Consider the following 23,893-nt stretch of genomic DNA (forward strand, 5'->3'; position numbering starts at 1 on the left):
AAGAAGGCAGGAAGAAGGCAGGAAGAAGGCAGGAAGAAGGCAGGAAGAAGGCAGGAAGGCAGGAAGGCAGGAAGGCAGGAAGGCAGGAAGGCAGGAAGGCAGGAAAAGAAAGGCAAAAACCCTGGGGTATGAAGGTATACGTCTTTAATCCCAATATTCCAGAGGCAGAGAGTTGGATGTCTGTGAGTACCAAGCCAACCTGGTCTACATAGTGAGTTCTAGGTCATCCAAGGCTACATAGTGAGACTCTGCCTTCAAGTTAATTAATTAATTAATTAATTAATTAGTTGATTAATTAATTCTTAACCAGAAGAAGACAGGAATATTGGCTTGTAACACTTCTACTTTGCACCTTTGATCCAGGTGCTAATTTTCTATATCCTCCTATGTTCAATTAGTTCTATATTAATTACTAAGTCACTTTTATACTAGTAGTCCTGTTTGGGTTAAAAGATAGCATTTATGTAACTGATAACCAAATAGAATAATTTTAAATAAATGCCTTTTTTTTTAAGTTAAAAAAAGACGAGTACCTGTTAAGATTCTGTAATCTGTATTCGGTGCCGTGTGGCTGTGTTACTTTGGGCCTGGTGTCCCGCCCCACCTTCACTCCAAGACCACTCGTCCACCTCCCAGCTCCCAAAAGCTGACTTGGCCTGTAATGCACCTCGGCCCTGGTGCAAAGCCGTTGACCCATAGAATCGCGGGTAGACTCTTCTTCAGCCATAGAGTGCACTGTGCTGAACAGGATGGAGAGCAAGTCTCAGAGCACCGGCCATTGGGGAATGTATTTTCATGATCCAAACAAAAGTTGATTCACGAAAGGAAAAAAAAAAAAAAAAAAAAAAAAACCTTAGCTGTTTCCGCCCGGTTTCGAACCGGGGACCTTTCGCGTGTGAGGCGAACGTGATAACCACTACACTACGGAAACAACACAGTAGCACTGCTTTCCGGTGGTCACACCCATGTGTAAATGAGAAAGCTCCTTACTACCATAGGTTTGGGTTTTTATTACCGGCCAGTCGAGAGGTGTTCACCATTGATAAGCAGTAAGATTCTCTCTCTCTTCTATGTTTATAAATAATAGCCAAGCAAAGACTCTATCCAGCTGCCTACTTCTTCAAACTCCGAGAGAGCAAGCAAAGCTAAGGACACATTCTGCAAAAGAGGATTTCCAGACTCCGCACGCTACCTTCCGTAGGTTCAACGCACCTGAATGCTCATTCTTGCCGACAGAAAACGACTCTTAGGAATCTGAAGTGCACACTCTGAGCCCAGGAGAGGGTCAGAGGCCCTCTGCGCTGCTTGCAACTATAAGCATTATTTCCTTTGCAAGCAATCAACTCGACAAACTCATTTGTGCCAGTTTTCTGGAAAATTCAGATACAAAAGAAACCTTGAAAGAATGCTACCATCTACAACAGAATTAAGATAGAGAAAGGCATGGCCTTTGGCCTCTAAACATGTGTCCTCTTACGAGTTTGTAAAATCACGATAGTGTCATAATGCTGTTTTATTACTCAAAGAGAAGTACTCAAGAACACAGAAAATAATCTGTACAAATCTTGATCAAACCTTGATAATAAACTGGGCCCACCCAGCCCCAGTTTATTATCATATGATCATATATTCTTTTTTTTTTAAAGATTTATTTATTTATTATTATATATGAATACACTGTAGCTGTCTTCAGACACACCAGAAGAGGGCATCAGATCTCATTACAGATGGTTGTGAGCCACCATGTGGTTGCTGGGATTTGAACTCAGGACCTCTGGAAGTGCAGTCAGTGCTCTTAACCACTGAGCCATCTCTCCAGCCCCTGATCATATATTCTTATCCGAATAATTAGCCTGTCTTCATCAAACCGAACATGGCTTGCCTGTTTCTTTGGGACTACCAATCCTTAAAGTCTGCCTTTCTTTCTTTCTTTCTTTCTTTCTTTCTTTCTTCCTTCCTTCCTTCCTCCCTCCCTTCCTCCCTTCCTTCTTTCCTTCCTTGCTTTCTTACTTGCTTTGGTAATGGTATTACCCATGTGCACCCCTATCCAATACCATATAAATCTTGGTGGAATTTTTTGTTGTTGTTTTTAGGGTTTTTGTTTGATTGGTTGGGTTTTGGTTTTTCAAGACAACATGTCTCTGTATATCCCTGACTGCCCTAGACCTCACTCTGTAGAACAGGCTGGCCTTAGAATCATAGATCTGCCTGCATCTGCTTCCCAAGTGCTGGGATCAAAGGAATGCACCACCACTACCCATTTTAAATCTTGTTTTAATACTACCAATAAATTTTCTCTTGTCTATCTATTCTCTCTTTCACAAGCCTGAGTCATGAGTCTTCTAGTGGTGAGCAAGCAAAGACATTTCTTCCCCCACAGACATGGGTATAGTGGGCAAAACAGGGAATTTTAGTACATGAGAGATGCTTGTCTGGGTTGAGGTATTGATGAAATTTAGGAACTTTTATCTGTAATTAAGTTAGATTGGAAGATGGAAACTATGACCTTCCTGAACCACATTTTCTGAAATGATTCTCTGATTCCAGCTTTTGACTCATAGTGATAGCTGGTAGCAGCTGGAGCTGTCCTTTGAGGCTCTCCCGCTAGTCCCCAGGATATGTTGCTGACTCTTGAAGGTAAAGTCAAAGTGTGACCTTTGAAGAGGTGTGATACATACCAGAACTGTATCATTTTAGTCATCATACATACAAACAAACATACATATATACATATATACATACCGACAGACAAACATGCATACATACAAACATACATACATACATGCATACAAACATACATACATGCACACAAATATACATACATGCATACATACATACATACATTTGTAGGGCCTTACATTGTAGCTCAGGCTGGTCTAGAACTTGTGCCAATCCTCTTCCCCTTCCCTCAGCCTCCTAGCTACTGAGATTCAGGCCAGCATGCCAGGCTAAATTTGCCAATGTGTGCTAATACAAATCTGAAAGAGAATGGTCTTTAAGGGTGTGGGCTCAATGGAGAAGTGTTATGAACATTGCATCAGATCAAACTCAGTTGATGCAGTGCTACAGCTCAAGGGGAAGGGAGATGGTTCTGAGATTCCTGGTTGATTAGTGCACAAGCCACAGTTAGAATGACTCAACCTAATGAAATGAAATATCTCTGTAAAACAAAATACTTACAGACTGAGGAAGTTTAAAGGTTAAAATGAGATTTATATCAGATCTAGGATCTTCTTGAGAACGGTGAGCTTCACCAGAGGACCTTTCATCACTGTTGTGAGAAATACTCATGCACACAGCTCTGGTGCCCTCGTGTGCGCTACAGGGACACTTTCTTTCTTAGGAGACATCACAGTAAATCCTGCAGCCACTGAGACAAGTAGAAATCAGAGTGATAGGACCAAACGCAGGCACTAGATTAAATAAGGTCTCAAAGTGAGGCTGTAATGCAGTGCAGCATGTGTCCTTAGTAAAAGTAAAAGACCAAGTAAAAGACATCAGAGACCTCCCCCATGTATACACAGAGGGAAGATCTCATAAGAGCATAGGAAGAAAGCAGGAAGAGATGCCTTGCCAAAACCTGACTCTGACAACACTTTGGTTTTGGACTTCTAGCCTCCAGGATTCTGGGAAAATACATGTTGCTATACAAGCCTTCCAGTTTGTGGCATCCTGCTAGACATCTAAAGCTGATTATACTGTAATAGCTGAAAAATTCCTCTCAGCAACAATTCACCCCAAGAACTCAGACCTTAATAAAGGACAAACTCTTTAATAATGATAGCATGCAACGTATCCTAATTAATGCTCAAAGGGACACTGGTTTACACAGGGTGCATTTTACTATTTTAATCTCACAGAATCTTCAAAGCCATTGAAGGAACCATCTTGACTCAACTGTTCCTTAATTATCCATTCTTGAGATTTCGTTTTTTCCAGACAGTTTCTTTGCACATACCACTGGCTGTCCTAGAACTCTCTACGTAGACCAGGCTGTCCTCAAACTCAGAGATCTGCTTACCATGGCCTCTCAAGGGTTGGGATTAAAGGTGTATGCCATCATGTCCAGCTCTTGGAGTGATATTTTATATATAAAAAAAAGTCTGATCTCCCATGTAAATACATGTATATACTCTTATAGTAATACTCAAAACACTTTGATTTCATATTAAAGATAGATACACACACACACACACACACATCTCATATTCTCATTTTCTCTTTTCTTTTTTTGAGACAAGGCCTCAAACTTACTATGTAACAGAGGATTGCCTAAAATTTATGCTCTTCCCACTTGCACCTCTCAAGTGCTAGGATTAGAGGTATATAACTACAGCTAACTCTTAAATATTCGTATTTAAATGTGTGTGTGTGTGTGTTACCAAAAAAAGGACCAGGTTAAATTATTCTAAATTAATTAACACTAACAAGAGAATTATTTTTAAAAACACATATTGCTGATGTTTTTCCCAATCCTGAATATTCAAAAGAGAACGTGCTTGACCCCAGCAAAACCACTCACATGTGCAAATATATCTTGCACATTTGTAGAAATACTGCCTCAGAGGCACATAAATTTTGAGTATGGATAGAACTTAACAAATTGTCTCCCTTGGAAGCAGAGCTCCTCGAGTTGTGTGGGGAAAGCAATCTTATTTAAGATTGTAAATGTACATACAACTAACATAAACTCTATTCCCTAACACATCTATGAAGAAAAACTCGGTAATCTATATTAAAAAAAAAAAAAAAAAAACCAATGTGGGAAAGAGAAGACTAAAACCAGAGATTCTCGTATTCTGGAATATTGTTTTTCCTTTAAAACGCCTACAGGGATAGGGTCAACTTGAGTAGGACTTGGGAAAGAGATCTGATTAGGGTTTGATGAAGTGATTGTCTTTTGTGAATTGTTGAAAGGAAACTTCCTAATAGATGGGAGTGTCTGGCATTGATGAGGTTACAGTGTCCAGTGCCTTCAGAGTATTTTTTAGTTTGCCTTCAGAGAATCTTTTTTTAATTGTTTGTTTAATATACAAATGACTTAACAGAACAGACTACTAAGTTAGCTGTGATGGCCGAGTGGTTAAGGCGTTGGACTCGAAATCCAATGGGTTCTTCCCGCGCAGGTTCAAATCCTGCTCACAGCGTATAGGACCACTGCTTTTCAGAAAACACCTGTTCCTGGAAATCAGGTCACCTTATCAATTCACAAACTCAACCAAGTAAAATTACGTTTTTTTCCTGCGTGCTCACTTTTTATTTATTTATTTTTAACTTTCGGTTTAGAAATAAAACAAAAACGAAAGAAAAAAGAGAAGAAGATAGGCGAGGAGAGGGGAGGGGAGGAGAGGAGAAACAAGGCAAATGGTTACTTTAAATAGTTACAGTTCTGTGGTATTTAGAAAGAAGAAACAAAAAAATCAAAACCAAAGACAAAAAAACTGTTGGGATCCAAAACCGAGTAGAATTACAGAGCTCATCTGATATGCCAGGTGGTGGAAAGGAGTTAAAGGGACAGTAAGTACACAGAGCGGTTTGCACGCTACACAGCAGTGTTCAGCATAAAGGCTGACGACCCCTAGCTGCACCAGAAAACCTTTGTCTCTTCTTACAGGTACATTTTTAAGTGTTTTCGCTCACATTGAACACTTAAGTAATATTCAGCCAAACTTTCTTTTATATTTTAAAGACAACTCTCTAGGTAAGTCAGGAATGTAGGGATCTAAAGGCTTGTGCCGCCACGTCTGGCTTAGCGTAATTTTCAACTGCACCCTGAACTTCTAAATTGCTGCATGAACTGAGATTGTAAAATGTAAAATACTTAACTTTGTGACGCACACATGTAATTTCAGAACTCCAGGAGGCTGAGGCAGAAGAATTGGCGTCAGGGATACAGAATGATACTGTTTCTAAACATCTAAAAGTAAAATGAGGAGATGCCGGAAGAAGGAAGAGGAGGAAAGAGTGGGTTTTGTTTTACTGTTTCATTTTGTCAACAGGGCTGGCGGTAGGGGGTTGCTTTACGTCAGAGGAACCAACTGCGTATGTTAACAATGGAAATCGCAAAGATGGAAAGACGAGTTTCTGTAACACAAGTGGTGTAGATTATGCAAATCAAACATTCGTTGAATTTACTTAGCTTGAGCGTAGGGCTATAATTAATTTAATGTTGCAGCTAATAACACATAGAGTAGACTTCCCCCACTATGGCGGGCCAGTGGCGCAATGGATAACGCGTCTAACTACGGATCAGAAGATTCTAGGTTCGACTCCTGGCTGGCTCGACCTCACTTATTTTATAAAAGGGAGGAATTTCTGTCCAAGTATTCAAATCCGTAAAACAAACAGATTAAGTCTTGAAAAGCCCTGAAACATCTCCAAATAGGTGAAACTGGAAAGCATTGTGTTGAGAAAAAGAAGTCAATACAAAAGGTACATACTCCATGCTATTATTGAAATGAATTGTCCAGACCACCAAACCTGGAGTGTTGTAATACAGGTATACAAATAACCATTGAATTGAACAGTTTAAAAGGCTGAACTTTATTTTGAAAATCATAGTAGCAGAGGAAAAAATTAAAAATTGATCAATATTTTATTGGCTCGTAACCAACCACCAGTCCCCCGCCCTGGGCCGGGCTCCGCAGTTGGCTATACTTAGTCTCTGAGCACCTCCCAGACTGGTGCAAGTAGGAACTGAGACTGACTCGAGAAAGCGGACTGAGACTTTCATATTTGAAAACGATCCTAGACAAAACCCAGATAAAACTAAGAGTCGGAGAATATAGGAAGACCGGGAAGTGTAGCTTTGGGGCCGTGTCTGAGCAGGTGGATCTACCTTCTAAAGTTTTCCAGGACGTGAGGCTTGAGACATGGAGAAGGAAAGAAGTGTTCGAAAAGGATGTCAAGGCGAAACTGGAAAGGAACACAGATTAAATTGAATTAAAATTAAATTGCGATATGCACTCTATTCTCCATATCTTATCCATATCAGATAGTTTGAGCTTCAAGCCGAGACCTTACGCCGCGCCCAGACTTCGTCTATTCCATGCTCTGTTGAGGTAGACGGCGTGAAAGGAGAGAAAAGGTTTGGAGTACCTCGGCTTTTCTCTCCTTTCTCGTGGAGAAGAATCATCGCTAACCCACAGATTCCACAGCGAGTGTAGTTCGTGCGTAGTGTCGCTGAATGCAGCTATTCTGGCCTCCTCAAGGCACTTCGGCTGTTTCCGGGTGGCTCGCTTATCGCCTCTCCCTCCATGTCTGTTTTCTTCAAGCTAAGATGCCTGTAAATCAGGCAAAATGACCAGGCCGACTGAACTTGAAACTGGGAGAATTTTCCTGTGTTTCTTTGTCCACTGTGCATACACGCAGCGCTGTGTTGAAACCTGAAGTGCCCTCCTAACTTAAAGAGTGCAGGTAATTGAGTGATGCATAATTAATTTCTTGAACCATATATGAGCTGAGGTATTCTAGTAATATACTCTGAAATCGAAGGAAAGGCATCCAGGCAGAAATGAGACCTGAACGTATGAACATGTGATTTCACTCACACTCAGAAAATAAAAATGAGCTCCCCAGAAGAGAGGACAAGACAGCCTCCCAAGGAAATACAACTCTGTATTTTATAATTATAATAACTTGCTGACTCTAAGTGAAGGGCTCTCTAACAGGCCGGAGCATGGCAAACATGGTGCTAGCAGGTTTTGCCCTTTCCCTTTCCCTTTCCCTCCCTCTCCCTTGCTAAACCCTTAGATTACATTCCTAAAGTTAGCCCCGAACATCTATTCCTTTGTTTGTCTAGTGACCAATTCCCGAGAGTCCAAGGTCCAGCAATACCAAGGTCCAGCAATCAAAATTCATTATTTGGTGACACTGGCTAACATGTCCAACGAGGACTTAGCAACTCATCCTGGCACAGACCTCCCTTTTTCTCCATAAAAACCATTCTGGCAGAAACACCTGCTAGTATCTTAATCTGACTCAGGGGCAGCTGCTCCCACCCTTATTGTCCCTCCAGAGTAATAAAGTTCCTTTGTGCTGAGAATTTGGTGTTCTGTGCCAACACCGAGCTAACCTACACACACACACACACACGGTGTGGAGCAGAAAGAAATTATAGGGTTCATAGTCTCACCTACTCAGAGAAATTTTCACATTCTTGCTGAAAATAGAGAAAGAAGAAAAATCTCTCTAACATAGATTAACACGACTCTCAAAAAAAAAAAAAAAACCTGATGAATTGAGTCGTCTATGAATGTCAGACAGGCAGACAGGCAGGTTTTATAATTAGAAGAGGTGTTTGCAAAGCATGTACCTCATGGCTGAGATGCACTGGAGAATATATCAAGAACTCTCAAAGCTCAGAAATAGGAACACCACTCATGCAGGGTACCATGATGCTAGCTAGACTGTAATTCCAGCACTTGAGAATCAAGGAAAGAGGATCTAGAGTTCACGATCATCCCAAGACTTGTCTCAAAAAAATAAAATTAAAAATGAGCAAATACTCTAGCATTGTAGCTGTATAGAGGTTTTACCTGTTTAACAGTTGGACTTTGGGTTTTAATTTAAACTTTTAAATTTAAGAATCAAAAGTATATAAATAGTAGGGTCTAGTTTTAACTAGCTCAGAAAAATAAGGAACAAGCCCGGGGTGTTTCCGTAGTGTAGTGGTTATCACATTCGCCTAACACGCGAAAGGTCCTCGGTTCGAAACCGGGCGGAAACACGTGATGTTTTTTACAAATTCTAAATCCCTACACAGAAGTTTGCTTTATTCTTCCTAGTACCAAAGATTCCCAAACAAAAAAATAGCAGAAGCCACGTATGTTTAACCACTCCTGACACAGAGGGTGGTTCATTCGCAGATAGCTACTCTAGTTCTGAGACAGACGCCCATAGGGCTTAAAGGGACTCCCAATCTTTAAGGAGCGCTGGTGGCAAATGAGCTCTCTCCAGATTTATTCCAGTCATTTTCAGGTTACTTTACATTCTCAGGCTTCCATGCCTTCTGTTGTAAGCCTCAAAACAGTCTGGCCTGGAATTCATTCTCAAGTCCAGGGGAGCCTTAAGTGAGCGCCAACCTCAGCTTCCTAAAGTGCTAGGATTACGGGTGGGAGTAACCACGCTTGACTCCAAAGTCGGTTTTGTTTGTTTGTTTGCTTGCTTGCCTGCTTGTTTTATTTTGTATCTTTTATTTTGCTTTGTTTTCTGTTTCGGTATCTGTTTTTTGAGAGGGTGCTGACTAAGTGCTCCAAGGCTCGGAGGCTCTTCTCGGAGGCTTTTCCAGTAAAAACAAAATTAAAACAAACGATGCAAAACTGAGCTTAGTCATTTTACACTGTAGTTTTCATACACACTTTTCATAACTAGTTTATTTTTATTCTAAGCTCGAAGAATAACTGCTTTTCCTTGAACAATAACTGCTGATATTTTTTAAAGGGTGAAGAAATGCTTCTTGCTCGCCTGTGTTCTGCATGTGTATTTGTGCATACGTGAGCGGTAGGAAATAAATGATAACTATCACACCAACCGAAAGTGGAGGGCTATCAAGATAGCAACCAGTCAGGGGCAGACAAACCTCTCATCAGAGCTCACAGAAACGGACGTTAAGAGAACTTGAGCTAAGCTTCTACTATTTGCTCTTTACCATCGCACCAAAGAAAGAAGGCATCATGGAATCCAGTCATAAACAAAGGAACATATCCAGTAGCATACACAAAGGAGTAGCTGGACGTCGTGGCATCGAGCCGCCTCGGAGAAGAGGTGACTCTGATGACTACGGCGAGGAATCTTGATAAACTAGCAGTTTACCAAACATCAAGTCAGTGCACTGGGGAGAGTGGACAATTGCAGACCAACTACCTACCTCTGACAAGGGCTCTGCACCAGTGCCCTAGCAGCCGCCCTCCGCCTTCTCCCACGATTTTGTGAGGTCTCGGAAGCCTGAAGAGTATCAGTTAGGAAGAACCTCCTGGTGAAGTCCCACCCGCGGAGCAGAACAACAGGAAAAACTGTCACTTGATTGCCTCTTTTTTGTAGTTCACAGCTACAACCTTCAGAATATTTAAATGTTTAAAACCTTATCCCTCTCCTTCTCTCCTTCCTCATTTCCAATATTGTTTGTTGTTGCTGTTGCTGTTGTTGTTTTAATGTACTGCTTTCAGGAATTTCCTGCCCCCACCAGGAATTTTAAAACCAAACACTCCAACTTGGCAACTTCCTTGCGTGCGTGTGTGTGTGTGTGTGTGTGTGTGTGTGTGTGTGTGTGTGTGTGTGTAGAATCAGCCAAGCTAATTTCTGAAGATATCGTGTCCAGTACAACCCTCTCCCCAACTCCTTCAGTGCCTGGAGAACACCCGACAGCCTCTGACCCTGGTCCCCTCTAACCTGTTCGCTAGCCTTTATGAATCTAAACTGCTCCACTTTTTTGAAGATGACCTTGTTAAAGTAATCAGAATATCTAAATGTCTGGCCCAGTCTTCGTTTCTCTGTTCATGTTCTGTAGTCCCCTACCCCCTTTCCCTTCGTGCCCCCAATCTCTGAAATTGTTTCTGAAAGCTATATATTGCTTCCATTTGAAACAAAATGAAAAAGATTTTTGTAGACTTAGGGTATAAAAGTAAAGTGTGGACAGACTTGCAGAGTACTTGGTTGTTTCATCATGCTGTCACTTAAGTAGCTTAAGCCAGTCTTATTTGCAGGAGGCATTGAAGTCTGAAAAAGGGACAGTTACTATTGTCGGGGGACAGTAGCAGTAGGACAGTGAGGGAGACTTGGTTGAGGTAAAGGTTTTGTGAAATTACAATTTGCTCTATTGAATGTAATCTGAATCAGTGAATTTTTTTCCTATTTTGAGAATGTCGATATTGCAAACAGATTCATAAGTAATGATCAAGTCTTCTCTCTGTATATTTCTAAGAAATATATCTGGTTTGTGTGTAAATACCACCAGGAATTTACCTAATGTTGACCCTGCATGTGGTCCCTTTTCAGCCCCACTTTCTTTGCTCTGGTCCTGGAACTATGTGATGCAGTACACGGACTCCAGTCAACAGATCACAGTGAAAAGTTCCCTACGTTCAGTTCTCATTTCATCTTCAAATTCTTTTCCCAGCATTTGTTGATTTCTAACGTATATCCTTCCATCTTAGTTGTTGATTCCGTTCCATGGAAATGAAAAGTATGTTGTACATTCTCCTGTAAGATTGTCTTGAAAGTTAGGCTTCCTCTTTACTGTAAGCATAAAATTATTTTATCCTTATAAAAGTAAACTATTGCATCATCTTAAAATTATTGAGCAGATTATAAACTCTGAATAGTTTGATACAATCACTGTGAGAAGATCCATATGGTTGTTGAAAGTGATTGTCGGAGGCAATGGGATGAGCACACTTTTCATTAAGTGCTTCTAAAGGCAGGTTCAAGCTAGTTTTTATGATGCTGCATTAGACTAGAACTCACTCTCGGTGAAGCACAAAGAGTTCATCCTTTCTACCTACTGTATCCTCTGTCCTTTTTTGTGTGTTTCTGTTCAGGACCCTAGGTTCGATCTGCAATGGTGAAGAAAAAACAAACAAACAAACAAACAAACAAAACTTACCAACACTTGGGGGTAGAAAGTTTGAAAAAGGCTTAGCTGGCAAACTTGTGAAATATAAAGCAATTCAGTGTGGCTGGAGCAATGAGCCCAAGAACAAGGGGCTTGGTATGAAACTGTGAAAACAACAGTGGTTAGTTTATGCGTGATTTCAAAGGCCACTTTAAATGCTCTATATTTCACTTTGAGTCAGATGGGCAGTCAGGAGTGTGCCCTGAACCATGGAGGGAATGGCTGGGCTCATATTTAATGGAATCTCCTGTTTGCTAAGTGGAAATGACCATGTGGCAGAGAGGAAAACCTTTAAGAGGCTTCTTAGGCAAGCCAGTGAGATGGTAATCAGAAGTGAGAGCCCTGAAGGTGAGAAGTCATCAAATCTTTGATATAGTTTTAAAGAAGACCTGGCCAAATTAATTGAAGAACTGTTGTCACAAATAATTACAATGTACATGTTTGATGGAATTTAGTGTTTAGCAAAAGAAGAGAGAAGAATCCCAACATGACTGGAGCTGACTTTCTAGTTAGAGGGACAGCAAGCTATATATACACGAAAATATGTATACTACTTTTCATACTGAAGGGATGGCTCAGCAGTTTAGAATACTTGTTGCTCTTTGAGAAAAGCCAATCTTCACCTACATGGTGGCTTACCATCTTCTGTAACTCTAGTTCTAGGGGACCTCACCTCCTCTTTTGACCTTGAGCACTAGGTACAAACATAGTGCATCTATATCTACAAACAGGCAAAGAACTCATAAACATAATTTTTAAAGATCTAAATTCTTTCACAGTGCCTTGAGAGGAATAAACCATCAAGCTAAAAGGGATAAAGATAGTAATTACCTTTGGCAATTATTTTTTTTCTCCTGTATTCCTTGCTGCCCTCCAACTTGCTATCTGTAGCTGCAGATGACTGAACTTCTGTTCCTCACCTCCACCTCCCGAGTGATGTGATTACAGGTGTCCCAGTCTTGAATCAGCACACCTGGCTAATTTGGTACTGGAGATTAAACCCAGGGTGCCATACATACTAGGCAAACATTCTACCAACCAAACCACATCCCAGATCATCGTGCCTTTTGAAAAAAAAAATGATAATCACCTCAGATCTTTCTGAACATTAATGATTAGGGAGGCAAGCCCTGTGGATTTATGAAGAAATAGCAACTCATGGAGAGGACAGACAGGGGTAAGAATTTTGAGGCAGCATTAACCTGCTGTGTTCATGCACTGTACGGAATTTTAAGGAAAGAATGGTAGGATTATAGGTCAGAGAGAGTGGTGAACATGACATGGGAAACCTGGAAACAGTTAAGGTAAAAATTTCGGACCAATAAACAAAGGGGAAACCGATTTCTTAGGAGACCAAGGACGTGCTGGGAGACACAGAGGAAAGACTGAAAAATAGTAAGGGGAAACTGGGGGTACAAGAGGAGGTACTAAGGTAAAAGGGAAGAAACTGGAAGAGTGGAAAGCATAAATGGGGGATGGGAAATCAGTGGAGAAAAGGCTGACTGTGGCAAGGAGGAAGGAAACACCAGAAGAGGAGATGGAGGGAGCAGAGTGAGGAGGGAGGACCTAGGGGCAGAGAGTATTGCCATGTCATCAGCTTCTACAGACTCTGGCGTCTGGCTATGCTTTAACAGTTACCACTGACGCCTAACCTGCCAGGAGAGGCATCCCAAATGAAACAGGAGCTTCTCATGAAAGACAAAGCCCAGCCCTGGGGACATATTATAGGCTCTCAGTGATGGAAAAAAGAGCAGAGTGCCTGGGCCCTTCCTAACACAGAATACTGGGGAGAATGGCAGTCAAGGCTCCACGGTTGGGCATTTTCCTTCTGGTTTCCCTCTGGGGACTATCAGCTCCAGGTAAGATGGGGTTGAGGGTCAAATAGGGAGACTTAAAGAGCCCAGCCTAACACCCATGTCTTCCTGTTTCACAGCCTTGCTTCTCAGGCGCCTGAGAGAACACATTCAGAAGTTTCAGGAGAGCTCTAGCCTACACCCAGGCTTTGGCGTAGGCCACAGTCCTGGGGCTGTCCCCAAACAAGGGTGGTTAGAACAGCCACTGGATCCCTTCAACTCATCTGACAGACGAACCTTCCTGCAGGTGAGGCTAGTAGAGGAGGCCAATGTCCACAACATTCTCTTGTCAGTCAACTCACTCTATACCTCGTCTGTGTGCCCAGCTCCAGCCCCAGTTCCTTGCTTTCTGCTCTGCCCTGCACATGTGTAATCCCAGAACTTGAGAGGTAAAGACAGGAGGATTGGGGGGGTCAAGGTCATCCCAGGCTGCATAGTGAGTATGAGGCCAATGTGGGTGACATAAGACTATCTCCAGGGAGGGAAAAAACCAGCAGATTTTAACATGTAGCAGAACTCCAAACCAGCCTTGAAATCAGTAGTGACAACAGGTGTTCAAAATCACAAAAAGAAATAAACAAATTTACCCCTCTTCATTGCCCTCTCTGTATATGACCTCCAAAGGTTGCCACACCATTCCTAAACCAAGTTAGCCACTACTTACTTACTCTGTAAGTACTGCTTCACAAAATAGCAGAGGCCTACCATGCACCAGCCAGGTCCCTCTGTCCTGAGGATTTAAAAATAAAAACACAAACAAAAATCTACTATTTTTTTAAGGAAAAATATTTTATTGCACACATTGCAAAAGCACAGCAAGTTGGGCAGTGCATCCCAGGGCTTCAAATATCTACCTCTATAGTTATGTACTCTAGACAAGCCCAGCTAGGACGCCACTAAGTAGAAGGGGAAAATCTTGAAAAAAAAGGCTGGAGTGAGGGGGAAGGGAGTCAGGATCTTCACTGTCATTTCTTTTCCCTCATCTCCATGCCTAGCGGTACTGGGTGAATGATCAATACAGAACTAGTCAAGATGCACCAGTATTTCTGCACATCGGAGGTGAGGGCAGCCTTGGGCCTGGCTCAGTGATGGCAGGTAAGAAGCAAGGTTTGGTGAGCTGGTGTTGACCAGGAGGGACAGCAGATGACAATATGTGAGACCTGAGAAACTCCCTAGCTCATACTCAACTCACATCCACCTCTCTACCATGTGCTCTTCACAGGGCATCCTGCCGCACTGGCCCCTGCCTGGGGGGCCCTGGTGATAAGCCTGGAACATAGATTCTATGGTTTGAGTATGCCTGCTGGGGGCCTGGATATGGCCCTGCTTCGCTACTTGTCCAGCCGCCATGCGTGAGTTGGGGATACAGAAGGTGTTTGGACTAGAATGTTCTATTAGTCTCCACAGCTGTGTCTCTGCGACTGCCCACTAGCCTCTGAGTCTCTGGCTTTCACTTTTCTTCTCTGTGTTCTTCATCTTTCTCCTGTCATCTCTAACGCCATCTCTCCCTATCTCTATCTTTCTCTCGCCCTCCATTCTTGTCTTTCTGTCCAAAGAATGCTAAAGCTCTCACTGTGGACCACTATTCCAAACCACCAGAATTTCTTAGCGACATTATCGCCACATCCTCTGTGACTGCCCTTGACTTCCATGTAGAAAACAGGAATCCTGTCTTAGCATAAATTGGATCAGGATTCTCCAAGCTCATCCCTTACATCTGCTGCTGCTCAGAAGAAAGTCTTTATAGGAGTCACTGGGTTCGCAGTTAACTCAGCTACTCCAATTCTTGCTACCTTGACAGACAGTCTCAGGCTTTGGAACGCTTCCGTCCAAAGGGGGTGGCCTTCTCCCAGATACTTGTGTGTCTCTTATTCTATGCACCCCACTTTTGTTGCTCATTCCCACCTTCTCTTTCCCCAACCTCTCACCTGCACCTGCTTTAATGTTCTCAACGAGCCTCATCTCTTCCTTTTCACTGAGGCTCCTCTCTTCCTCTATTGGTCTCCCCGACTGTCCCTGTCTTGTTTCCATCTCTTTTTTTTTTTTGTTTTTGTTTTTGTTTTTCGAGACAGGGTTTCTCTGTGTAGCCCTGGCTGTCCTGGAACTCACTCTGTAGACCAGGCTGGCCTCGAACTCAGAAATCCTCCTGTCTCTGCCTCCCAAGTGCTGGGATTAAAGGCGTGCACCACCACTGCCCGGCCTTGTTTCCATCTCTTTTTGTCTCTGCATCTCAGTTTTTTTTTTTCCAGTAAGCTCAACTGGCTTCGCATGGCAGCTACTCAATGACTTAGAATGACCTCAGAAAAGCTGAGGAAGAGAAAGGATGCTATGTCCCAGTATCTTTCTGCTTTCTCTTTGGGTTTCTCCCAGTCCCCAGTTCCTTAGCCCATACAACCTAGAACCCCAGAAGGGGCGCCCTCCTCAGCTGCCTCTGGCTTCTCCCTATTTTTTTTTTTTTTTTTTTTTTTTTTTTTTTTTTTTTTTTTTGCTTAAGTTTTTAATCTAACGCGCTAGGAAACTTTCCGTTCTCGCCGGAAATGGATGGGCCTTCTCCCTTGGTATCGGTCTACACAGTGGCCCTCAGGGTACGTTGTAGGGTTCGACTTTGGCTCCTTTGCAGGTTGGCTGACGTGGCCTCCGCTCGCCAGGAGCTCTCCGGCCTCCTCAATGTGTCTTCCTCCAGCCCTTGGATTTGCTTCGGAGGCTCCTACGCTGGCTCGCTGGCGACCTGGACCCGGCTGAAGGTCCTCAGAACTCCTCGGGTGGGCGGGGATGGGGAAGTCGGCCTGCAGGGTCCGGACCAGAGGTAGCGCGAGCGTACTCCCACGCTCCTCCCTATCCATGCACATCACTGGGGCTGGAGAGGGGCACCGGGCGCAGGCACCCCTTCTTGTACTAGGTTGATGCTCCTCCTTTCCTAGTTCCCCCACCTAGTCTTCGCCGCCGTCGCCTCCTCCGCACCGCTAAGCGCAGTAGTGGACTTCTCCGCCTATAACCAGGTAAGAGCTCAGTGGCAGCAGGGAGAGGGGGAGCGGGAACGGAGTCCAGCCCAAACCTGCACTTTCCCGACGTCTTTCCCGTACGCCGCAGGTGGTGGCCAGAAGCTTGACTCAAGTCGCGATTGGCGGATCATTGGAGGTAGGAGGGTTGTAGAGTGCGGAGGAAGGCGAGAGAATGGGAAGAGCCCGAGGAAAACCGGGCCAGCATGGGGACCAGCCTTAGGACAGCTGGGTTGAGGAAGACCTTAACCCAGGAACTGAAAACTGGGCGAAGCATCTAGAGAGGAGGCGTCCTGTCGAGAGCCGGGCGTTGGGGGCGGGGGGCAAGGGGGGAATCCAAAGCAGAGGGAAGGGAGGGCTGGGCTAGAGAGAGGAGCCAGTAGAGGGCGGGGCCGAGGAGGGGCGCGGTGGGTTGGGGGCGGAGTCACCGAGGGCGGGGCCTCCAGTAAGCTCGAGACTGGTCTACCTGAGTGAAGGTCGCAACCTAAGAAAGATGCGAGAGACTGGGAGGGAAAATTTAGACAGGACAGGGAGTAGGGTTGGGAACCTCCCCAAGAAGATGCAGTTCCAAAGAGGAAAAATCAAAGCCGCCCCGGTGAACGTCGCTTCTCGGTTTCCGAAGTGCCTGGCGGCGGTCTCCACAGCCTTCGCGGAGGTGGAGCGGCTGCTGAGTGCAGGACCGGCGACCCAGGCTGTGCTGAGGGAGGAACTAGGCGCCTGTGGGTCCCTGGACCTTATTGAAGACCAGGCGGAGCTTCTGGGAGCGTTGCAGGCGCTGGTGGGAGGCACGGTGCAGTACGATGGGCAGGCGGGAGCGCCGCTAAGTGTGCGCCAGCTCTGTGGACTCCTGCTCGGCAACTGGGGAAACCGCAGCCACTCCACGCCCTACCTGGGGCTTCGCCGGGCTGTGCAGGTAAGCCACCCGGCCGCGCATGTAAGCCAGAGGCTAACGGATCAAGGCTGCGCGTCTGCCTTCACTGAGCTCAGACAACCGACCCCCCCCTTCGCCTTAGATTCCTTATCTGTATAATAAGGCTTGCATGTTTCATCCGGCTGATAGTAAAATTATCTTAAGTAATCAGTTGCTAAACACACAGTATACAAATGTAGAGGCCGTGATTATTTTATCTTCTGTCTTGTTGTGTGATCTTGGCAACAGCAGTGTCTGGCAAACAGCAAGTGCACGACAGTATTTATACCTGAAGAGTTGAGGAGCTCTGAGATCAGAGTTAAGGAGTGCCCCCACAACCACGTCCCCTTCTACAGTTACAATTCCACCATTACTTTTCCTACTCTAATTCTGGACCAAGTTCTTTAAGAATACATCACAAAATTTATTTCATTAATTTTTTCAGGTGAAAGGCACTATTATTGCCCCACTTACAGAAGAGTAAACCAGTAGAACCGTTACTTCTTGCCTGGGGTCTCACAGATGATAAAACACTGAATGTAGGCTACAAAGGCCACCTCTGGTGGATGTCCACTGACTTCTGACACCCAGAAAAACCTCAGGAACTTACCCTTCTCCTCATGCTTGATCTGTAGCCCTACTATAGGCCTGTGGCCCTGGCTTGCTAGGAGAGGAGGAGGAATACAGCTATATATGTAGGAATGCACCTATACATGCATGTACGTATTCTCCTCTAGACAGTCCTGCGAAGCATGGGACAGAAATGTTTAAGCTTTTCCAGAGCGGAGACAGTGGCACAGCTGAGCAACACCGAACCGCAAGTGTCTGGCGTTGGGGACAGGCAGTGGTTGTACCAGACATGCACTGAGTTTGGCTTCTGTAAGTGACCTACCTAACTCCCAAACCAAAGCATCTTATAGATGGTCTGAACTCATGGTCACAACTAACAGAGCTTGTGTAACCACAAAAGTGTCTGACTGGAGAGAGTAAACAGCCACTTGGCATGCAGTTCACACTCAGGCCTCAACATAAAATGGCTGCTCCTTCCTTGTGCTTCCTGTATTCTGTCCCAGAATATCTCCAACTTTTCTTAGTCACTGGGCTAGAAACCTTACCCTGGTGCCTCTTGCCCATTGTCTGGATGTCCTGTCAATCACTGAGTCTTACCCACATTGCAGCTTGAACAAGTTTTTAATCTTCCTGTTCTCTACTTCTTACTCTGTGGTCCTGATGGAGGCACAGAACACTGCTGTCAGATCCCAGGCTACTTCCAGCCTCAAAGCTTGCACTTTATCTGTGCAGTCTGACTCATACACCATAGCCAGAGAAATCTTCCTAAATATGGGATGGCATTTCAGTGACCCAATGTTGAAGTAGCTGGGCAAAAAATGCAGGATGACTACTAGTTAAAATCTGATCTACAGAAAAGAAACAAAAATAATCCATCATACATCACATGTACAAAACTAGTGTGTGGGAGAGTTGTGTATCTGAAGGTAGGTATCCTGTATCATTTGTCAACTCTGGTCATCCCACCCCAGAGTTAAGCCTTTGTTCTCTTTTTGGGGGACAGAGTATTACCAGGTAGCCCCAGGTTTACCTTAAACTCACAGCAGTCCTCCTGCTTCAGCCTCTGAGTGCTGATATGACAGGTTTATGCTACCACACCCAGATTAGAGTTGAATTCCACATTCTTTCTACATTTTCTGAAGACAAGTAAGGGTAGTGGCATGAAGTAGAATATCCAAACTCCATTTCCATTTTGTGCACTCTTAGACAAACTTAGGCAAGTGCCTAATTGTTATTGGCCAGTTTCCACATCTATAAACTGAGAATAGTAACCGTACTTTTATTACTGCTGTTATAACACAGCTTTGCATATTTTGGGATGCCCAATATATCAGCCCCCTACAGCTTAGGAATTTGTCACATCCTGCTCAATGTACTAGGGTGATCCATTCCCCCATTTTGTAAAGTTTGCTCATCTTCCTGTCTCACCTCAAGATACCCTTCCCCAAATATCTTCCATCATCTCTGTAAACAAAAACACAAAACAAAACAGCAACCATGTCCCACTTCTGTTATTCTATGTTCTTTAGTGTATTCTAACCTGCTAGCATTCCATCTCCCCTTCCGAGTGCTATATCAGCAGAGCATGGAACTATTTTGGTTGCTACTTTCTGCCTAGTATTGCCTGACATATGTCTGAGTGCATCGTAGGTGGTCAGCAAATGTGAAGGAAGGAATTCATGTGAAGCCAAGGAAGTACGATTTACCCAGAACACTGTGAAATAGGGATTTTAAGCAGGGCAGACATCCGATCTGAGAAGCAGTCATTCCAGATTCCCCCTTCCCTCTAAACCTTTGCACTTTCACTTTTCTCTTTTCCTTATTGGTTATTTCTTCTTTTTGTGTGGCTCGCCCATCCTAACTCAAGTCCTTCTTGCAGGATGCCTTCTCTGAGCCCACTGTGTTCTCTCTAGGAGCCCTGCCTCCTGTTCTTTCCTATCATAGCCCTGTCACTTGGGAATGTAATGATGTGGAATGTGTGGGTCTATTTGGCAGAACTGTGAACCCATGAGGTCACTACTGTGGGTGTTCTATAAATTACTATTGGAGAAGAGCAGGAGGCTGGCTGTATGTATTCTTCACACTTTAACACATTCTCTTTCCACAGATGTCACCTGTGAGGGTCTTCAGTGTCCTTTTTCCCAGCTCCCAGCACTGCCCTTCCAGCTAGATCTGTGTGAACAAGTGTTTGGTCTCTCACCTGCATCTGTTGCCTTGGCTGTGACCCAGACAAACTCCTATTATGGTGGCCAGAGCCCCAGAGCCACCCAAGTACTGTTTGTTAATGGTGAGTATGTCCCCAGAGCTTGGCTCTACAGCATTGTAGTCCCAGCACAATACCATCCTTGCCTTTCTTTTCAGGGGACACAGATCCCTGGCATGTGCTGAGTGTAACACAGGACTTAGGACCCTCTGAGCCAGCCCTTCTAATTCCTAGTGCCTCCCATTGCTTCGATATGGCACCTATGAGGCTTTCAGACTCTCCCAGCCTCCGCTTGGGACGTCAGGTAAGAGAAAAGGCTTGGAGTGTTTTATATTCTCACTTACATACTTGTTTGTATAACTTGTCTTTTACTGGTGCTTTGAGTTCTGACTTCCAGAATGTTCCCCATCTCCTCACAGAAAATCTTCCAGCAATTACAGGACTGGCTCAAAGATATAAAGAAGAGCCAGAATTGATGTGGGACCTAAACCCAGCCCTTTGCCACCTCCATCACAGGAACTGCAACTTGGCATTTTTCTTCACTGTAGAAGAGAAAACAGCTGGTTTGGAAGGAGGAAGTCCCTAGACTTGGGACTCGGTGTCTGTTCTGCCTGCTTGTTCTCAATTCATCCTCACTGCCAATGAGAAGTTCTTTGTCACAGATCAATATAGATGTAGCCAAATGATTACTGTCCTTTGTAGGTAGTGATACTCTGTATGGTAAATGTCAGGGAAATGTGGCTCTCCATGCTGGAGCCCAGATGATTGTAAATGCTCTATTTGCATTAAATATATAAGTCTGGTAGATATGTCAGCCTGACATTAGCCTTTTCAGTCAGACACAAAAGCACTGCTCATGTCTACTAATCACAAAAATCCAGATCTAACTCCTGTCAAGGAAAAACAGCATGTGCTGGAGTCCATAGTGCCAGCTTGCCCGCAATGTGTAATCTCGTCCAGCTTCAGCAACTCAGGGAAAGCCACAGGACAAAAGTGAAGACAGAAATATCTTTCCTTTACCTTGTAGATCTGTGCAACTTGAGAAAAGAGGTTGATTCCAGGACTGACTTGGAAAGATTTAAGATTAATTAGCTTTTCTAATCCCCTTCCCCCAGTTTTTTATTAAGCAGGGAATGCTCTGCTTTGGGGTGCTCTACCCCACACAGCTGTCTGTTCCCAGCTCTTGTTACAGGAGAGAGAACATTGCGTGGGAGAGAAAAAAATTGAACTTCGGGGACTCTAAAACACAGTTGAGTTGAGTGGGCAAAGGAAGATAAGAACAACCAATCTGGAGTTCAGTGGTACTTGTGTGTGAATTGCACAGAACTGTTAGCCTGGGAGGGGCTCACCCTGAACTTGGCACTGTTGGCACCAATTGAGCTAACAGATCAAGTGAGTAAGTAGTCTTTCGTTTCTCCATGTGGCGCACGGACACACATGGAGACAAAACACACACCCATGCATGTTTTAAAAAGTTCCATTTAGCAATGTAATGACAGGAAAGGTAGAGGTTTTATACACTTAATAACAAAAATAGTCTTCTTATTTCCACAGTACACATTTGAATAATCTTACAAAAGCTTCGGATGGTCACATTTTAAGTGTTTTTTTAGCATGTAGAATTACACAAGATGTTTTCCTATTCGGCTGCTTGAGTCCTAACGAGATTTGGACACCCTTTCTTTCTCCTGTTCAGGAATTGGGGCAAGAGGCAAAGGTGTGGTCGGAGGTAATTGGTTAGCATTCATGACCTAACTCATTCATGACCAACTCCAATAAGTTGTACCTGGAGGAAGAGCCTGATTGTTAAATCGTTCAACTTTATGTTTCCCCACACCACCCCGGCTTGATCTTTGCTTAGTCCTATCCTAAGGATCTGGAGGGTGAAATACAAAGAAAGACTGAGTTCCTTATTTAAAGGGCACCACAGCCTGTGCCTGGATCTGCCCAGCCTCTAGCTCCCAGAACAGGAGCTTCTGGGAGGCACTGCCAGCAGTTCAGCTTTTTCAGAGGCTGCCACTGGGAGCTGGGCTGAGGAGTGGAAGTCCAGTCCTGGTTTGACCTGCAGAACACAGGCAGCAGTCTTGTCCCCTCTCCACCCCCCAGGCAGCTCTAATCTCAGCACTTCCCAGTGAGAATCACAATCCCCTAAGGAGAAAAATGTTGAAGACACCCACAAATCCACATAGTTTCCTTTTTCCTTTTTATTTTCTTCAAAGTTCCTTTTATTTTAAACTAAAACCATCTGCAGGTATAAAAATCCTCTCCCAATCAGAAAGAGGCAACCTGAAATTCAAGATGTCTTAAATTGTCTTTGCCACCTCTGAAGTCTCATTCTAGTTAAGCAACTACAATATTTGTCTTGGGGAGAAGAGCGATACCTGGAGGGTCCATTTCACAGCAACTGAAAGACCTGGGAATTCTCATCAGTATCCATTAAAACAAGAGTCAATTTGAATAAAGATGTTCTTGTGACTGGGTTAAAAAGATAACCAAGGCAGTCAGGAACTAACCTAGAACCTTCTGATCCAGTCAGACACCAGACACAGTTCCATTGAGTCATTGGCCCTTGTCTAAGGTCTCTCTAGTGTGGTATTTTAACATAAGGCTTTAGAATTGTTGCTCCCTTCAAAGCTACCAGACCACTATTCATTCTGACCTTACCCTCTCTATTCCTAGACCCTACTCTGCCTGGAAGACACTCTCCCAAACTTCCATTTTTTGACCCTCAAGCACTGCTAGTCATAGAATACACCTGTTCCTGGAGTTCTAGGGTCAGAGCCTGGGTCCTTGAAGCCCTAACAAGTCAACCTACATCAATTAAACAACAATGGTGAAAAATTTAAAAGGGAGACTTATTCACCTTGGCCACATTTATAATCGTAACAGGCTCAGGGAACTGCCCCTCCTCGCCCAGCCTCGCATCCATATTGCAGGTCCTGGCACGAGGTTCAACCACTTATTTACTTTAATTTCATTCATTTATTTATGAGGGTTTGGAGCTGTGTGTTCAAGGACGACTTTCACCAGTCAGTTTCCCTTCTCCCTTGTGGGACCCCACAAGCACCTTTACCTCTGAGCCAGAGACTCAGCTTTAAATAAAACAATAAAGTGTGCATCACTAAGCAGTCCTTGTTAAGGATGGTCCTACCCATCACCATCACTGATAAGTTCTCAGAACTTCAAGAAATCTCTTTCTGGAAAGATAAACTCCCTTTCTGTCTGGTACCAAGCCCCCAACATTTTTTTTTTCCTCCTCTCAGCACTGTCTCGACGGTCTGATAGCCAAGAAGAGAGGTGTGGTGTCTAAGTGTCTATTTAGTATTGTGTCATTCTTTTGAAGATAGCCACGGACAGTTTCTATTTTCAAAGTCAGCCCACTCCATAATTTTCTGATTCCAACAAGATGGCAGTTTCAGAATGTCCAATGGTCAGATAACCCCGAACAGGAAAAGATGGAAGGAATGTTTAATACCTCCTGAAAAGCAGCCCAAAATTTCTGGACAGCTGTTGGGAAAGAAAGTTTCTCCCAAATGTGTCCTGTAGTATGGCTCACAGACTTCCCTATTGCTGGTCTTAGTGAAGGGGGAAGGGGAAAGCTCTAATTTTAAGAAGAAAAATAGTGCTGGAGAACTCAGGAAAGACAGAAAATTTCTCTTTGTGAACAAAGAAAGAACAAGCCGGATAAATGTTATATGGCAAAGCAGATGTCACATTCCCTTGACTCTCAACAACCCCTCGATCTGA

The 23,893-nt window shown here is 43.9% G+C and overlaps 1 protein-coding gene and 4 non-coding genes across 5 annotated transcripts; 4 read left to right on the forward strand and 1 right to left on the reverse strand.

Annotated features, from left to right (window-relative positions):
• Window positions 1-858: 858 nt before the first annotated feature.
• Window positions 859-931, reverse strand: Trnav-cac. Its single transcript has one exon. It is a non-coding gene; the product is annotated as a tRNA-Val (tRNA).
• Window positions 932-5,065: 4,134 nt separating this feature from the next.
• On the forward strand, window positions 5,066-5,147 carry Trnas-cga. The gene has a single exon. It is a non-coding gene; the product is annotated as a tRNA-Ser (tRNA).
• Window positions 5,148-6,211: 1,064 nt separating this feature from the next.
• Trnar-acg lies at window positions 6,212-6,284 on the forward strand. Its single transcript has one exon. It is a non-coding gene; the product is annotated as a tRNA-Arg (tRNA).
• Window positions 6,285-8,655: 2,371 nt separating this feature from the next.
• Trnav-aac lies at window positions 8,656-8,728 on the forward strand. Its single transcript has one exon. It is a non-coding gene; the product is annotated as a tRNA-Val (tRNA).
• Window positions 8,729-13,376: 4,648 nt separating this feature from the next.
• Window positions 13,377-20,904, forward strand: Prss16 (serine protease 16). Its single transcript, XM_028776233.1, has 12 exons — window positions 13,377-13,470; window positions 13,545-13,711; window positions 14,460-14,559; window positions 14,687-14,816; window positions 16,085-16,208; window positions 16,386-16,463; window positions 16,555-16,602; window positions 17,086-17,376; window positions 18,111-18,252; window positions 20,051-20,230; window positions 20,305-20,450; window positions 20,566-20,904. The coding sequence occupies exons 1-12, from the start codon at window positions 13,404-13,406 to the stop codon at window positions 20,620-20,622; spliced, it is 1,530 nt and encodes a 509-aa protein (XP_028632066.1). The 5' UTR covers window positions 13,377-13,403; the 3' UTR covers window positions 20,623-20,904.
• The last annotated feature ends 2,989 nt before the right edge of the window (window positions 20,905-23,893 follow it).

The sequence above is a fragment of the Grammomys surdaster genome, unplaced genomic scaffold, assembly GCF_004785775.1.
Source record: "Grammomys surdaster isolate TR1022 unplaced genomic scaffold, NIH_TR_1.0 267, whole genome shotgun sequence".
Taxonomy (NCBI): Eukaryota; Metazoa; Chordata; class Mammalia; order Rodentia; family Muridae; genus Grammomys; species Grammomys surdaster.

Excerpts from the sequence above, each read along its gene's own strand:
- Prss16 (XM_028776233.1), top strand. The coding sequence starts at position 13,404 with ATGGCAGTCAAGGCTCCACGGTTGGGCATTTTCCTTCTGGTTTCCCTC. Across the intron at positions 13,471-13,544 it reads CTGGGGACTATCAGCTCCAG|CCTTGCTTCTCAGGCGCCTG; the intron begins GTAAGATGGGGT and ends CCTGTTTCACAG. Across the intron at positions 16,464-16,554 it reads ACTTCTCCGCCTATAACCAG|GTGGTGGCCAGAAGCTTGAC; the intron begins GTAAGAGCTCAG and ends CGTACGCCGCAG.